We start from the raw sequence: 18,054 nt of genomic DNA on the forward strand, positions 1-18,054 counted from the left end.
TCGCCTGGAGAATCCCAAGGACAGAGGAGCCTGGTGGGCTATAATCCTACAGAACGTGGGATTGCAGAGAGTTGGACACGACTTAAGCGACTTAACAGCAGCAGCAAATAGTGAAAACTGAAGCACAGAGCATGACTGAAGTCCCTCGAGATTCTAAAATTCCGAAGATTAAACTGTATTCTAAACAACAGGGTGGCTTCCCTTGTAGCTCAGTCGGCAGAGAATCCGCTGGCAATGCAGGAGACTTGCTTTCAATGCAGGAGACCTGGGTTAGATTCGTGGGTTGGGAAGATCCCCTGGAAAAGGGAATGGCAACCCACTCCACTGTTCTTGCCTGGAGAATCCCATGGATGGAGGAGCCTGGCAGCCTGCAGTCCACAGGGTCACCAGAGTCAGACCCAAATTGGCAACTAAACCACTACCAAACAATGGGGTGATTGCACGTCACCGATATTTAACTCCCTCTCAGCAGGGAAGCCTCCTTTGGCACGTGATGGTAGAGCACGTCTAGTGTTACCTATTTCCGGCTTGTCAAGCAGACTGACGAGGATGCGGAAAGGCTTCAGGTACCCGTGGTGACGCTCCTCTACGTTGGTGTCAGCGAACTTCTGGTGCAGGATCTCAGCCAGACCCTGTTATTGTTGATTAAAAAAAAAAAAAAAAAGCCACACATTAGGGTATTATATACAGTGTAGTGTTGATGGCTTATGGTGAACGGTGTTGGATTCGGAATCTCCAGAGGAGAGGGTTTTGCTTTGGGACCAGAGACTTGGCTTCAGTCACTCAGAGCTTCGTGCAGCAAAAGCTTTATTACAGTGAAAAGTGGACAGAGAAACACTTCTGACATAGACATCAGAAGCGGGTGGAGTTCGGGTGGGGCTTTATATACTTTTTTAGTTGGTTACTAACAGTAGAAAGGTCTTACCAGACCCACTGCCTCAACATACCTCTTAAGATAACAGGATGAGTCAGAAGTTTCTTAAGGAAAAGAAACATGTCCTTGAGCAGGATACACTGTTGCTATATAATCATTAGCATAGAGTTTAAGGAAAAACATACCCTTGAGCAAAATGAGTTGTTTTGCTGTGTAATCATTACCTCTGGGTTTAAAGAAAGTTAAAAGAAATAGATTGTTGTCATAACAACTCAAGAGTTTAAGAAAACAAAAAAACATCTTATGTGACTAAGATGAAGGAATGTAGAAAAAAAAAAGTTTGTCCCTTTCTCCTTGAGGGCCCGGACTCCTTATCAACTTAAGAATCAGCTGTCTCTCAAAAGAGACACAGATGTAAAGAATAGACTTTTGGACTCTGTGGGAGAAGGCAAGGGTGGGATGATTTGAGAGAATAGCACTGAAACATGTATATTATCATATGTGAAACAGATTGCCAGTCCAGGTTTGATGCATCAGGGCTGGCGCACGGGGATGACCCTGAGGGATGGGATGCGGAGGGAGGTGGGAGGGGGGGTCAGGATGGGGAACACAGGTACCCCCATGGCTGATTCATGTCAATGTATGCCAAAAACCACTACAATATTGTAAAGTAATTAGCCTCCAATTAAAAAAAAAAAAAAGAATCAGCAGTCTCGGAGTGACACTACGGGTTGTCCTAGCTGTTGAACACTCTGGGGCAGAAGTAAAAGCAGTCACACGGCACGAGAGGAGAACCCGTGGCCCTCCACACCATGGGTCTTGCATCCTCAGGTTCAATCATCCAGAGACGGCAAATATTTGGGGAAAAAAAATTCCAGAAAGTTCCCAAAGGCAAAACTTAAGCATGCCAGGCACTGGCAACTACTTATATAGCATTTACACTGTGTTCTGCAACATATTTACATAGCATTTATGTCACAAATCATCTAGAGGTGGTATCACAAGTAATGTAGAGATGAGTTAAGGTACACGAGAGGATGAGCATATGTTACATGCAAACACCAGGCTGTGTTATATATATGAGGGACTTGAGCATCTGTGGATTTTGGTATCCACAGGGTGGGGGTGGGGAAAGGGCTGGAACCAGTCCCGTGGATTCCAGGGGATGACCACACATGGACTTTTCCCAATTGCGTACGAAGGCACGGGCCCCATGTTTACTCTGAGGTCCCACAAGGAACCCCACCAAAAAACCACAATTAGGAAGGTCCTGATTGGGATCCCCTTTCCAGAAATGCTCCTTTACCTCAACTAAAAGATCCTTGGAGTATTTCTCAAAAAAATACACGGACTGGTCTTCATAAGCATTTGAGACTTCAGATTCGGGCACGATGGTATTTCCTTTAATATCAGAACCTATAAAAGAACCATGAGATGTAAAGAAATCTACATGTTTAGAGAACATCTTATCGTGCAAAGGTCTTATGCTCTGGTATTTCAAAAAATAGAACTCCTCCAACAGAAAACCAAAATCAGATCCAGCGAAATCAAGTCCTGTCTTTCTGACAGTGGTGTGCCAGGGATCAGACAGGCAGAATTCCATTTCAACGGACCTCAGTTGAGTTTACCCAAGAATTCATCCTGACTGTCTTTGACAAATATGATTATAAGAATCAAACAGAATGACTATCATTTGTGAAAACCAGTGCCTACTTGTTCAGCAGTATGAGAAATCAAGGTATTCTCATCTGTAGGCCCTCATTTTGAGCCATGGCTAAGTCTCTAAAGGGCTTCTCTGGTGGCTCAGAGGTTAAGAGTCTGCCTGCAACGCGGCAGACCTGGGTTCGATCCCTGGGTCAGGAAGATCCCCTGGAGAAGGAAATGGCAATCCACTTCAGTATTCTTGCCTGGAGAATCCCATGGATGGAGGAGCCTGGTGGGCTACAGTCCACGGGGTCGCAAAGAGCAGACACAACTGAGTGACTTCAAGGTTCAAGGTTAAGTCTCTAAAGTCCTTAGGGCAAGGCACAGCATCTTTCTAAGCAGAGAGTCTGGACTCCTGGGGTCATGGCTTATTCAAGTGGAAGCTGTTACTGAGCTTGGGTCCCAGGTCCTCCCTACAGACAAGGTGCTGAGCCCCCCTGGAAGGGAGCTGTGCATTTGACAAAATCATCCTTTTAACAAAAAATGTTTAAAGAGCCTGTAAATATCCCTCTGGAGAGCCTTCATAAGCTTCCATGCTATGACTTCGGAAAGTTTTATAACCAGGGGAAGAAAGGGTTAAGAGGACTTTCTGACATTGATATGCCAGGTGGCACAGTGGTAAAGAATCCGCCTGCCAAGCAGGAGACGTGGGTTTGATCCCTGGGTGGGGAAGATCCCCTGGAGAAGGCAATGGCAACCCACTCCAGTATTCTTGCCTGGAGAATCCCATGGACAGAGGAGGCTGGTGGGCTACAGTCCATGGGGTTGCAAAGAGTCGGACACGACTGAGCAACTGGGCACCACGAGGGTTAAAAAGAAAAAAAGCTAAGAAGCAGAGGATTTTCAGGTCAGTGAAAACCCGGGAGACGTGTATTATTAGAGACCTTTGTCTAAACCCACAGAATGCACAGCGCCAAGTGGGAATACACGGGGGCGGGGGGGGCGGTGCGGCTGAGATGATGACAACGTGTCGGTGCAGGTCCCTCAACTGTGAGAAACGTGCTGCTCTGCTAGGGGATGCTGGTTGCAGGGAGCCCCGCGTGCATCTCGGGGAGAAGGGCTAGATGGGAACTCTCCATACCTTCCTCTTAGGTTTGCTGTGACATTAAAACTGCTCTAAAAGAATAAAGTCTTAAAAGAGACGCTCTGGAGTCCTTTCACAATCACTCTGTACACCATCTCCTCTTAGGGACATGACCTTGGGAATCTGCGACACTCAGAAAGTGCTACCTGTTAGGCCCTGGGATCTCCTGAGCTTGTCCCCATGAAGCCTTTCAACTGACAGTCAAGGGCTCTTTTCCTGCAGTCTGGCCACAAGAAAACACGTGCACAGAAGCATGAACCGGGGTTCCCACGTGCTCCGGAAGTCACCCAAAGAAAGTGAAAGTGTGAGTCGCTCAGTCGTGTCTGACTCTTTGCGGCCCCATGGACTGTAGCCCGCCAGTCTCCTCTGTCTGTGGGATTCTCCAGGCAAGAACACTGCAGTGGATTGCCATTTCCTTCTCCAAAAGATCCCGTTACTTCCCTGCATTTTCTATACTGACTGCAAAATAACCAAAGCAGCGGGCTAGACGGCAGAACTCTGATGACCAACTGACAGCTGGGTCTGCATGCCATCTTCCCACACTGACGACATCCAGAAATGCATCACCACGATTAGAACTGATTCCCCAAACCAGCACCTTCCCTCTGGCTCTCCAGCCCCTACGTACCAAGTAACCAGGCGTAAAGCCTTCTGTTCAGAGACATATCCCGCCTCAGGAGGGTCTGAGTGGAAGCTGAGAGGATGCGCACGATGTCAGATCTGAGCAGGGGGATGGCTCTCTCACTGGAATCCTAGGAGGAGGATGGAGGAAACTTTACTGCAAGGTGATGACACAGTAAATCGCTGGCCTTCTGACATGCGGACCCTCTTTACCAGCCCGCACAGCTTTATCTTTAAGAGGGGTTCTCAAAAGGGGTGGGTTCTTCACATGCTGCCCAGGGCAGAATCTTGATTCTGCTATGGAGACACCACCCGCACAGAAATGAGCTGACCGCGGATAGCGGTCACCGAGTGCCTGCCCGCCCCTCCTGACAAAACGGCTCGGGTCTCTCCCGCCAGCCCCACGGCCTCGGGGAAGACCAGCACTGCCCCTGGAAGAACACAGATGGCTCACCAGACAGGTATAAAAGGGGAAGAAGAACAGGACAATCTCCAGGTTATTTCTTTGCACCAGCACGTTTGAGTCCAACAGGGACGCACATAAGGACTTGATCTGCAAAGGACAAAACGCCATGAACATTTCACACCCAAGACACTGAACATCATCGGCAGCTATTCTTTTTAGTCGTAAAAATGAAAACAACTTTTCCTGGTCGTCTTGAAACCACCATGTTAACGTCATGTGGAACAGAACAACACGGTGTAAACATGGGAAACGGTTCTAGCTCCAGACGTTAAGTGGGGGTTCTGTGTCGTGGGGAAGACCTCGATGTTCCATTTCAGAAGTGGAGGGGCTTGGCCCAGATGGCCAGGCTCTAAGACCTCAGATCCTACAATCCCAGAAAGAAATATTTTTAGGTTCCATAAGGGACCTCCGACTATACTAAAACTCTAATGACATCCAGCCAAATGGTCTCCAAACCAATTCAGTGCGGATTTTGAGGGTCCTTTCTGAGGCAGATAGATGTGCTACAGCTGCAGGATAGAAAACCAGGCATAAGAAGAGTTTTAGCAAAAAGCTGTGAGAACCGGGAAGAGGAGAGGGTAAGATCGTTCAACTGGGGGAACAGCGAAGCTTTGTGGGGAAGCTGAGCTTGAAAGACAGGCCAGATGGACACTGAGATGGGAGGGAAGAGACAGGCAGTGAACGTGGGACGAGGGAGGGACCGGCTCGAGCAAAGACGGCGTCACAGACGTGTCAGGTCAGGAGGGGCAGTGGGCTCTGGGAGCGCAGACGGCCGGGAGGGGAGTCAGGCCTGTGGGGGCCTGGGAGCAGACTATCAGGATACTCCTGAGGACGGACTTTTATCTGCTGGCAGCAGGTAATTTTTCAAGCACAGAAAAGATCTAAGGAAACCTATGCTTCAGCAAAGCGAAATCTCGTAGCAACCAAAAAAGCACTGGATGGGAGAGGGAAGAGATGGGGAGAAATCAGTTAGAAAATTACATGATGGTCCGGGAACAAGACCGAAGGAGCCAAAGCAGGGAGGTGAAAATGGAGGAAGAGAATAAGGGGCAGAGAAGGAGGGAGTGTGTCTGTGAGGGTATCCTCTGTCCTAAGCATCGGACGACGTCCCTTCATCACTCTTTTCCTCGGAGAGCCCCACAGGAAGATCTATTATTTCCACGGTGCAAAGTGGAATGGATTCAGAGGGGTAAGGAATCGCTGCCCGCTTTCTTAACGCTGAATTCAGTGTTGAACGTGTTCAGTTTGAAGCGAGGTCTACCACTAGGTGGCGACAGACTGCACGCCATTAAACAAGTGTTAAGTTAGGGAGAATTGCTGTGACTCAGAGCAGAACTGATGCTTTTGAACTGTGGTGTTGGAGAAGACTCTTCAGAGTCCCATGGACAGCAAGGAGATCCAACCAGTCCATCCTAAAGGAAATCTGTCCTGAATATTCATTGGAAGGACTGATGCTGAAGCTGAAACTCCAATACTTTGGCTTCCTAATGCAAAGAACTGACTGGAAAAGACCCTGATGCTGGGAAAGACTGAAGGCAGGAGGACAAGAGGATGACAGAAAATGAGATGGTTGGCTGGCATCACTGACTCGATGGACACGAGTCATGAGTTTGAGCAAGCTCTGGAAGTGGTGATGGACAGGGAAGCCTGGCGTGCTGCAGTCCATGGGGTCGCAAAGAGTCGGACACGACTGAGCTGAACTGAACTGAAGTTTGGGAGTGTTTCCCTGATAGCTCAGTTGGTAAAGAATCCGCCTGCAATGCAGGAGACCCCGGTTTGATTCCTGGTTCAGGCAGATCAGCTGAAGAAGGGATAGGCTACCCACTCCAGTATTCTTGGGCTTCCCTGGTGGCTTAGCTGGTAGAGAATCTGCCTGCAATTCAGGAGACCTGGGTTCGACCCCTGGGTTGGGAAGATCCCCTGGAGAAGGGAGAGGCTATCCACTGCAGTATTCTGGAGTGGAGAACTGGAGAAGTTTGGGGAGAAAAGACAACAGATCTGAGAAATTCCGTTTTCAAGGTCATGAGAAGGCAGGTCACCTCCAGGGAAGAAGGCCTGGGGCCAGACCCCTGACGAGCCTGGACAACGTAGGTGTGCGAGCAGCCGGAGGAGAGGAGGACACATGGGAGGACGGCGGGAGCCAGAGGAGGGAGCCGGTTTGCAGGTGGTGGTCAGCGGTCAGCGTGATGGAGGTGGGGGTGTGGGGGCTGAAAACACGGCTGCAGCTCAACAGCAGACTGCCAGCCGGGGGCTGTCAGGACCCACCTGTATTGCAGAAGCCGCGGGGTCTCCTGAAGGGCCCTGCTCAGGTGTGAGCAGCACGTGTGAACACGCACGTGGTGATGCAGGTGTCAGAGACCCGCGTCCTCACGGGGGCCGCACAGTGAGGCCGCCTCCTCGCCTGCCCAGTCTCTCGGAACACCTCTGCTCCCCGCGGTGCCTGCCCGCCCCCCACCCCCTGCCAGGACTGGGGCACCCACCGTGAGCTGGTAGTCAGTCCCCAGCATGTACTTCTGCTCCCGGCCGGGTGCTCCCCGGTTGATGTGGCCCACCACGAAGAGCGAGGCGGGCAGGCGGATGGACGGGCTGGCCAGGACACTCCCCCAGAGGGCGGCGTAGAAGACCTCCCTGCCGACCACCAAGGACAGCCTCAGCAGCAGCGCGTCCGTCCTAGGACGGGAGAGCACAGCGTCAGGGCGCGTCCCGCGGGCCAGGCAAACGCCACCTTCCTCATTCTGAGCTGCCGCGGCCGCCGCATGCCCCTTTGGTGTCTGTCCGTCCGCCTGCTGGCAGTAACTGAAAACTGAATTTGCTAGGACAAACAGGTCACCAAGAGGGGCCGTGTCTTGGCTGAAGGGCAGCATCTGACCGGTCATGTTCCCCTGGGGGCACAGAGATCCGTCTCCACCTCTGGCCTCGCCACGGATGTCACCCTGCTTGTGGGAGGCGGGCCCACTGCCCCAAGGAGATGAGCAGACCGGCCTCCCTGTATAAAAAGCATGAGGAGCCATTAATGCGCCAAAAAAGCAAAACAAAACAAAGGCTGACATGACTGATTAAAGACCTAAGTAATGATAAAGACTTCCATAGTGGCTCAGACAGTAAAGAATCCGCCTGCAATGCAGGAGACCTGTGTTTGATCCCTTCATCGGGAAGATCCCCTGGAGAAGGAAATGGCAACCCACTCCAGTATTTTTGCCTGGAGAATCCTATGGACAGAGGAGCCTGGTGGGCTACGGTCCATAGGGTCGCAAAGAATCTGACACGACTGAGCGACTCTCACTCACTCACTCAGTGATAAAGACATCCCTGACTGGAGCATGGCCCCACACGTGCCCAGGGACACTGGACTTCAGAAATACTGGGGACAGTGGCTGCCTGGGCCTCCCACCCCCTGGCATGTTCTAGAAGGTCTGGGGCCGTTTTCCCGACAATCTGCCCCCAGCACCTCCACACCCCGGCTCCCACTGTGGGAAGCCCTCCTGTGGGCCACCTGCATGGATTCAGGTCTTATCTTTACCTGGGATGCCAGGACATCACATCAGCACTTGGACGGACCTCCTGGGAGAGAAGCAGCGTGGTGTGTGCGTGCATGCGTGCGTGCGTGCGTGTGTGTGTGTGTGTGGTGTGTGGTGTGTGTGGGGGGGTGGGTGTGGGCTTGTTTTTCCACCGACACGGACCGATGCGGGCCCCCCTCCGCTTGGGGGGCGCCTGCGGCTAGCGGGGCCCTTTCCCGCAACTGTGACAACGCAACTTGTGGGCCTGGTGACGGCACTCATCAGTACAACAGTGGAGGCAGCTCCCACAAGGGGATTTCACTTAAGGAGGGGGTCTGACTCGAAATCTGAAATGATTCCGTCTTTCACATGCTTTCTATTTGCATCGACCACAGGGGGGAAAAAAAAAGACAGGCGGACAAGACCAGTATAAAGCAGTGGGGTTTTGGAATCAGCAATCCTATATCTGCTTCCTGGCACTGGAGCCTGGGACAAATGAAAGCCGTGTGCATGTCATCTCTCAGCCGTGGCACAGAAAAGGGGTGAAAATGCACAAGTGTCTCTTGAGTATACTCAGCATGGGTCTGCTCTGGTGGCTGACCCTCCCCATTGCCCAGATGAGCATCTGACACATAGCTGGCCCTCCAGAAAACTGTCAGACGAATGCTACTCTCTCCTTTTTACTATGACCCATGCTGCCTGCAGCTTGCTCTTGTTGATCAGCCACTAAGTCACGTCCTACTCTTTGTGACCCCATAGACCGCAACACACCGGCCTCCCTGTCCCTCAGCATCTCCCGGAGTTTGCCCAAGTTCAGCTTGCTCAGTGTATACTTAAACATTTCGTACCAAAAAACATCTACTACCTTTCAACATTAAAAATTAATTCTGTTTTCCTTAAATCTAGTGTGAACCTTTTTGACTCATAAAATATTCGTAGCGAATGATGCAGAGGAAAAAAAAAAAATGAAGAAGCATCAGAAACAGCCAAATGCTTAGACGGACACAGAATGGTTTAGTGGCTAAAGGTACTGATCAGCCTTCTATCAAGGCTGAGCCAACAAATACAGCTTATCTCTGCCCAGCTCTGAAAACCACCAAAAACCCTAATTTGGGGTAGAAGCACTGTTCAGCAGCTGCGGTTAGTGAGCGGGGCAGACGGGTCACTGTGGACACAGCGGACGGACAGGACGGTCCAGAGCTAGGAAGGGATTCCCACAGCAGCAGATTAATCCAGGAAGCCCCCGGAGAGCTCCCCTCTCCAGGGTCCCTATCACACAAGACCAAAGCCAAGCTAAAACCCATCACAAACACTACAGTGTGGACACTGCTGTCTCCTGCCCCTTGCTTACAAAAGCGTATCCCCAAAGCATGTTCCATGGAACACTGGCTATGGTAGAGGGGGTTCCACCGTCCAAGAGCCTGGGGAATGCCACTTACGCTATCCCTTCTTCAATATTCAGAGAACACTGCCCACTTTTCTTTATTAAAGAAACGGGCTTCCCTTGTGGCTCAGCTGGTAAAGAACCCACCTGCAATGCAAGAGACCTGGGTTCGATCCCTGGGTCGGGAGCCTAGAGGGCTACAGTCCATGGTGTCACAAAAGTGTTGGACACGACTGAGCAACTAAACAACAAGACTGCTATGGAGACCAAAGTAAAGAGCAGGATAACTGGGGTCAAAAGCCAAAGTCAAAGTCGCTCAGACGTGTCCGACTCTTTGCGACCCCATGGACTGTATAGTCCATGGAATTCTCCAGGCCAGAATACTGGAGTGGGTAGTCTTTTCCTTCTCCAGAGGATCTTCCCAACCAGGGATCGAACCCAGGTCTCCCACACTGCAGGCGGAATCTTTACCAGCTAAGCCACAAGGGAAGCCCAAGAATACTGGAGTGGGTAGCCTATCTCTTCTCCAGCAGGTCTTCCCAACCCACGAATCGAACCAGGGTCTCCTGCGTTACAAGCAGATTCTTTACCAACTGAGCTATCAGGGAAAGAAAAAAAAAAAAGGCTGATTAACTGTCTACTAGAGAATTACTCATATCACCTTAACTGTGAAGTTCCAAAATAAGCGTGCATGGTTTAGCATCCAGAATGGAAATCTTCTCTATTTAAAATCAACAGTTAATAAAACGAAACACACACACCAACCCCGAACCCCTTCTTCAGTCACTTTAGCTGCTGCTTTTGTCCTCTGTGGACGCAAGCTCATTCCTACGACATTGACACTCTTCTACTCAACCGACAGCCAGTGAGGAAGGCAGGCTGTGTGCCGCAGGCCCCGGGCACTTCCTGACTCTGGCCGGATGGTCACTTGCTGAATGGACCCTCGTGGAAGCTGAACTGTCATGAGACCAAATAGCCTGGGGCATGACCATCTGAACCAGCAGGGCAATAACAACAGCGCCCTGTACCACATCAGATACATGCCAAATACGGGGGAAATCAACCCCCGAATACTCACTGGAAGGACCGATGCTGACGTTGATGCTGCAACACTTTGGCCACCTGATGCGAACAGCTGACTACTGGAAAAGACCCTGATGCTGGGAAGGATTGAAAGTCAAAGGAGAGGAGGGCAGCAGAGGATGAGATGGTTGGATGGCATCACCAATTCAACGGATGTAAACCTGGGCCAACTCTGGGAGACTGTGAAGGAGAGGGAGGCCTGGCGTGCTGCAGTCCGTGGGGCTGGGGTTGCAAACAGTTGGACGAAACTTAGCGACTGAACAACAGGGGGGAGAAAACTCTGGGACCAGCAGGGCTTCATCAGCATGGTGCTGGCCTTGGCCAGAAGAGAGGCCAGTGAAGATTTGCCCACTGCCATTTAAATCAGGGTTTCTCATCCTGTATCATGTGGACCCCTGGGGCTGGGCCCTCCTTTGCAGTGGGGGCAATCGTGTGCATCCTGGGACGTTCAGGCACACCCTTCACCTCTACCCACGAGATGCCAGGAGCGCCCGCCCCACCCCGCTGTAACACCCAAAAAATGTACTCAGGTGTCGCCAAGTGTCCCCCTGGGGCCGCAGCCACCCTAGGCCGAGAGCCACGGAGTTCAAGGGACATGTCTGGGGAGCCGGGTTTTGCCTGCTTTCCAACCACGAACCCTGTCTTCCTCGTATAGCAACCCACAGCAAGCCACGCGGGCACCTCGTGTGCACTTTACAAAAGAGATTCTGGGTGGGAGTGGTTTGTGGACATCAAAGGGTTATTAGAAAGCCAGGGTGAGTAACGAGTCCAAACACCGGCCAAAATCTCCATTGCCTTATGGTTCACTGACAAACATGGACCAGAAACGGCCCCCGCCTCCACGAAACCCATGACTCAGCAGCGCCGACATGCTTACTCACCCACCCCTCAGCATCTTCCGCCCGCTCGGACATCGTGACTGCCCCGCCCCCAGACCCTCTGCAGAGCATCTCCTGGGGGTTGGGTGGGGGGGGTGTCTGACTCAATTCCTGAGGTTAGGAAGGAACCCTCTCAAACTGACCTGGATACATGTTTCGCTGGGCCCACACACCCACGCCCAGAGACCACACAACCCTGCCTCAGCCTTCACCTCGGAAGGCCGGTCGCTCGTACCCCTGAGCACTGCAGACGCCGGATCGGGCTTTGTGTCACAGCCGCGTGTACCCCGTGACTCACGGAGCTTTACTCAGCTCGCGGCTGAATGTTGAGAAATCATAATATTAGGAGAAAACACTCGTGCTCATCGGCTGGAGCAACTGTTCAAATGAACATTCATTGATCAGCCGGGAGAATATATAACAACACCCTGACTGCTGACAGGTTTCTGGTGTGATTCATTCTTACAGGTCAAAAAAAAAATTGCCTTACACTGTGGGAGCTGAAGTGCTCATCTTTAGATGATGGCGGGCAGTGGGGGGAAGCATTTACAGCAAACATCTGTTAGGAAAACATGAATGGACCAGAACTTCTAGAAAGAGCCTGGGGCTAGGCGTGAAGAGCAGAGTTGGGCAAAGGTTGGCTTGTTAACTCTGCATGACCCTGATTCTTCCTGAACCCACACGCCCACCCAGCCTCACAGGCCATGGTGCTGGGTTTAAAACAGCAACGAGACGGACGCTGCCTCCGAGGGAAGTGGATGCTAGTGACTCGGCAGGTCACCGAGGTGGATTCCCCGTGGGGAGGTGGAGAGCCACGACCCGTTCTGAGTGGAAACCTGAAACAGGCCAAGTGCATTTCAAACGCCAGGATGGATGCTTGCGACTTTAACGCACCTTGGGTCACCAGCCACCATCCTGCAAACATTCTGATTATTTGGTTTTTTTGAGGGGCGCACTCTGAGTGGGCCTTGGATGGATTCCCTGCTTCCACTCCATGCCCCCGACCCTCCAGCCACAGCTGACACCATAAGGCAAAGGTGGCATGGCTGGGACCCCTGGTGTGGGGAAGATTTGAGCAGGGCTTTGGGTCATCACGTGGAAACTTGTGCAAGCATGCAGGTTTCTGAACCTCCTGGCCAGCTGCATGTGGGCTCTGGAAACGGGTCCTGTGAAGAGAGGTTCATCACTGGGGCATCACTCAGAACAGTTCACACCCTGGAAGTTGAGTTTTCACACTACGATTCTCCAGAAACGATTCTCTGTGTACATGCCATGGTCTGAATGGATAAATCCTCTCTCCCATTCCGAGTGAAAGACACTCAGCCGGGTCCACCTCTTTGCAACCCCATGGATTATACAGTTCATGGCATTCTCCAGGCCAGAATACTGGAGTGGGTAGCCGTTGCCTTCTCCAGGGGATCTTCCCAACCCAGGGATCGAACTCAGGTCTCCCACATTACTGGCAGATTCTTTACCATCCTAAGCAGTGACCAAAACCACCACAATATTGTAATTAGCCTCCAATTAAAAGAAAGAAAAACAAACAGACACCATTGCATGAACTTCTACGCCTGTGAGCTTGCCAAATTTCTCCAAGGTGCTTGAAACTCATCAATGAAACCCAGCCTTGCTTTTTCATTTGGAAGCAGCCTAGTAAACAATGGGCTTCACCGGTGGCTCAGACAGTAAAGAATCTGCCTGCAATGCTGGAAACCTGGGTTCGATCCCTGGGTCGGGAAGATCCCCTTGGAGGAGGGCATGGCAAACCCCTCCAGGTATTCCAGGAGAATCCCCATGGACAGAGGAGCCGGCCAGGCTCCAGTCCGTAAGTTCTCGGAGAGTCGGACATGACTGAGCGACGAACGCTTTCACGCTCACGAGTATACAGAAGAAGGGAGCAGGAGGAGGAGCCAAGATGGCGGAGGAGTAGGACGGGGAGACCACTTTCTCTCCTACAAATTCATCGAAAGAATAACTGAACGCAGAGCAAACTTCACAGAACAACTTCTGATCGCTAGCTGAGGTCATCAGGCGCCCAGAAAAGCAGCCCATTGTCTTCAAAAGGAGGTAGGACAAAATATAAAAGATAAAAAGTAAGACAAAAGAGCTAAGGACGGAGATCCGTCCCGGGAGCTCTTAGGCGGCATTGCTTGGGCTAGGGTCCGGCCCGAGTGCCCTGAGGACAATCGGAGGGAACTTCTGTGAGGTGCCAACTTGAACTGTGGGAGACCAAAAGAGAGAGAGTAAATTAACCGGCCAAACACACTGCCGGCCGTTCGCAGAAAAAAGAGACCGAGAGGGTCCAGAGAGGAGCTCGCAGGCTGCGGACCGGCCCAGCCCCGCCGGAGGCAGGAGGCAGGGGGGAGGGGAAGGTCGCGGAGAGACACAGGGCGCAGGCACCCGACCGGCGCGGGCGGGGACTGGGGCTGGGTCCGCGGAAGGGAGGGGGCGGGCCGCACCTGGGGAGAGTGCGCCCACCAAGCCCCTGGCTGCCTGGACCGCTCTGACGGGGAAGGCACAGAGAGCAGGCGCAGCTTTTCGCTCCGCGCTTTTGTGGAACACCCGAGGGCTGGAACCTCGCGCAGCTCGGGGCGCGCTCCATATAGAACAGCCGGGAGCCTGAGCAGCACAGACGGAGAAAGCAGCGTCAGCCCCTCCCGGCAGCCCCAGCCCATCCCCGCGGCGCAAGCCTGTCCCCACAGCACCAGCCTCTCCCTGCAGCGCAAGCCTCTCCCTGCCCCGCAGCGCCAGACCCTCCCCGCAGCGCCAGACCCTCCCCGCAGAGCGACGGAACTAGCTACCTGAATAAGAGCCCACCTCCGCCCGCCTGTGTCAGGGCGGAAATGAGGCTCTAAAGAGACCGGCAAACAGAAGCCAAATAAACAAAGGGAACCGCTTCAGAAGGGACTGGTGCAACAGATTAAAATCCCTCTAGGAAACACTGACTACACCGGAGGGGCCTGTAGATATCGAGAAGCGTAAGCTGGAACGAGGAGCTATCTGAAACTGAGCCGAACCCACACTGACCGCAACAGCTCCAGAGAAACTCCTAGATATAATTTTACTTTTTTCTCTTTTTTTTTTTATTTTATTTTATTTTTTTTTCTTTTTTTTCTTTTTTCTTTCTTCTCTTTTATTTTCCTTTAAAATCCCCTATTACTCCCCCATTACTCCTTAACTTTCATTTCCACAGACTTTTACGATTTTTTAATTAGGGGGAAAAAAAAATTTTTTTTTCTTTTTTTTTTTCTTTTTTTTCTTTCCTTTTTCTCTTCTATTTTCTATTTTTCTTTTTCTCTTATTTCTTTTAAAGTCCTCTAGTACTCCTCTACTACTCCTTAATTTTCATTTTCAATACACTATAACCTTACAAAAAAAAAAAAAAAGAAGAGAAGCCCTATTTTTAAACCGAAGATTATTCTCTCCCAATCTTGACTCTCTGTTTTCTACCTCAGAACACCTCTATTTCCTCCTTTCCCCTTCTCTTCCCAATCCAATTCTGTGAATCCTTGTAGGTGACTGGGCTACGGAGAACACTCTGGGAACAGACAGCTGCGTAGATCTGTCTCTCTCCTCTTGAGTCCCCCTTTTTCTCCTCCTGTTCATCTCTATCTCCCTCCTCCCTCTCCTCTTCTTCATGTAACTCTGTGAACCTCTCTGGGTGTCCCTAACGGGGGAGAATCTTTTAGCCATTAACCTAGAAGTTTTCTTATCAGGGCTGTATAGTTGGAGAAGTCCTGAGACTACAGGAAGAATAAAACTGAAATCCAGAGGCAGGAGACTTAAGCCCAAAACCTGAGAACACCAGAAAACTCCTGACTGCATGGAACTTTAAGTAATAAGTGACTGTCCAAAAGCCTCCATACCTACACTGAAACCAACCACCACCCAAGAGCCAATAAGTTTTAGAGCAAGACATACCACGCAAATTCTCCAGCAACGCAGGAACATAGCCCTGAACATCAACATACAGGCTGCCCAAGGACACACCTAACACATAGACCCATCTCAAAACTCATTACTGGGCACTCCATTGCTCTCCAAAGAGAAGAAATCAAGTTCCACGCACCAGAACACTGACGCAAGCTCCCCTAACCAGGAAATCTTGACAAGCCAATCGTCTAACCCCACCCACTGGGTAAATCCTCCACAATAAAAAGGAACCACAGACCTCCAGAATACAGGAAGCCCACTCCAGATACAGCAATCTAAACAAGATGAAAAGGCAAAGAAATACCCAACAGGTAAAGGAACATGAAAAATGCCCACCAAGTCAAACAAAAGAGGAGGAGATAGGGAATCTACCTGAAAAAGAATTTAGAATAATGATAATAAAAATGATCCAAAATCTTGAAAACAGAAGAAGGGAGCAAAACTTCAGAACCTGACACGTTAAGAGGCAGAACCCCATCTCCTGCCGCCCACAGACCGAGAGACTCTGGGGAGCTCTCTTACCTCCTGACCCTCACCTGGAAATGTGGTAAAATTCGAAGGGGCACGCGGTACTTCGTCAGGCAGAGATGCCACAGAAATGTGAACGTCGGCCTGACTTCTGCACCTACCCTGCTTCCGAGGTCTTCTCCGCATGTCTCCCCCATTTCTCACAAAGCAGGGGAATGAAACACAAGCGGGCAACCCCCCATACTGGGGGGCGGGGGGGCCAAGGACTCTGGCCGACACCCACCTGTCATAGATCTCGGAGCCCTCCTCCAGGCCAGGCAGCAGGCCGACAACAAAGGCCTGGAGGCTCGGCAGCAGCAGCTTCTGCAGCGGGAGGAAGTACTTCTCGTATAGGCCGAGCAGCACGGGTCTCACCGACATGGCTGCGTGTGCCAGAAGCGGGAACAGCCCGCAGCTTTGGGGACAGAGAAAAAAAAAGGGAGAGGAGGGAAAATGAGAGGCCTGCTCAGAAGCTCCGAGGGGTCAGCCAACCCCAGGGGGGTCTCGAGAGCCGCCAGCCGGCCGTCTATGCTGGTGACGGAGGTGTCCAGCCATCCAGGGACGGTCACCACGCAGTGCGGGCCCCGGGCAGGCCACAGGCAGTGTACACACAGGGCATTTCAGCTCAGGGGGAAAAGTCAGGGAGGACGGACTCCGGAGGGCGGGCGCTGGGGGAACCTCCTGACGGACGGCTTCGTGGTGAACGGACGCATCCCTTCGTGTTTCCCTTTGTGCATCCTTTTCTGCTCTGGCGAACCAAAACATGGATTCCTTGGGGAACAGAAGAGGGAAGTCATGGGTGACGCTAGCATTACCTGTACAGGAACAAATCCTTGGCCAGCCATTTGGTCCCCACGATCTTAAAGATGATCTCGTAGGTTTCTAGGGCTTTTAAGTGCACGCCACTGGGCAAGGCGGGATGCAGGCACTGGGCTAATCTCTTGCTGATGACGAGCCGCCTGGGCAACAGGGAATATCTCAGGTTACTCTGCAGAGCCTGGAAAACAAGAGGAGAGGCAGGTGAGGAAGAAGGTGGTGACACGGACAGAGGGGCATGCAGCCACTGAGGCCGGGAAGAACCCAGCAGGCCGCGGCATGGGTGTAAGAGGCAGGATGTGAGCGGACAGGAAGACACAGGGACACTCCGGAGGGCTCAGGGTCCAGGGCTGCGAGCCAGCGTCGGGGAGACGGGGCTGGGGGGAGCCCCTGGCATTGCTGAAGGGGACGCAGGGCGTGGATTCAAGACTGGGGGAGACCCTAAGTCCCTTCAACAGAGAAGGAAACGGTGACCCAGTCCAGCATTCTTGCCTAGAAAATCCCATGGACAGAGGAGCCTGGTGGGCTTCAGTCATGGGGTCGCAGAGACAGACATGGCTGAGCATGCCGTACATGGGTTCCCTCCAAAGGGCCTCTGTCTCCATCAGGCCAGCTTCCTGTGAAGCCGCGTGCTTCTGTCTGCGGAAGCCTCAAGTCTACACCCGCGACCAAGCAGGACACAGACCTCCGTGTCCCCAAGAAGAGCCCTGTGTGTGAGCTGCTGAAGGCCTGCATTTCCCATCAACCTCCCAGCTGCGCTACACGGCCAGATGTTCTGAGTGTGGTTCGGGGGGGTCGGAGGGGGTGGGGACCCAGCAGAGATTGGGAGCCATGTGCTTCTAGGCCAGGACTCCCAGCGTCTTCGCCAGTAAGTTCCACAGGAGGAAGTCAGATCCCTGCTGGTGTGGAATGACAGTCCCCACTCCTACCCCGAGCAGGCCTCCTCCAGCAGGACACGGACCTATGTGTGCGCTAAGTCACCCAGTCGTGTCCAGCTCTTTTCAGCCCCATAGACGGTAGCCCACCAGGCTCCTCTGTCCCCGTGGGATTCTCCAGGCGAGAATACTGGAGTGGGTTGCCACGCCCTCCTCCAGGGATCTTCCTGACCCAGGGCTCGAATTCCTGTCTCTTGTGGCTCCTGCATTGGCAGGCAGGTTCTTTACCACTAGCGCCAGCTAGGAAGCCAGGACTGTGGGCCTGGTCTGTG

The 18,054-nt window shown here is 52.1% G+C and overlaps 1 protein-coding gene across 6 annotated transcripts in view; it reads right to left on the bottom strand.

Annotated features, from left to right (window-relative positions):
* Positions 1-18,054, bottom strand: part of DOP1B (DOP1 leucine zipper like protein B) — a 133,396-nt gene that overhangs the window by 81,981 nt on the left and 33,361 nt on the right. For 5 of the 6 annotated variants that reach the window (XR_006335279.1, XM_043874269.1, XM_043874268.1 and 2 more), the window contains exons 3-9: positions 16,847-17,028; positions 16,276-16,446; positions 7,230-7,419; positions 4,738-4,836; positions 4,291-4,414; positions 2,181-2,290; positions 518-632 (exon numbers count right to left, since the gene is read on the bottom strand). Coding sequence is in view for 5 of the 6 variants with exons in the window: in XM_043874269.1 (XP_043730204.1) it covers positions 518-632; positions 2,181-2,290; positions 4,291-4,414; positions 4,738-4,836; positions 7,230-7,419; positions 16,276-16,446; positions 16,847-17,028 (991 nt within the window). In the remaining variant the exon portion in view is untranslated. The remainder of the gene's footprint in view (positions 1-517; positions 633-2,180; positions 2,291-4,290; positions 4,415-4,737; positions 4,837-7,229; positions 7,420-16,275; positions 16,447-16,846; positions 17,029-18,054) is intronic. The other variant, XM_043874270.1, reaches the window with a different exon arrangement.

Source organism: Cervus elaphus, chromosome 19, assembly GCF_910594005.1.
Source record: "Cervus elaphus chromosome 19, mCerEla1.1, whole genome shotgun sequence".
In the NCBI taxonomy this organism is placed as follows: domain Eukaryota; kingdom Metazoa; phylum Chordata; class Mammalia; order Artiodactyla; family Cervidae; genus Cervus; species Cervus elaphus.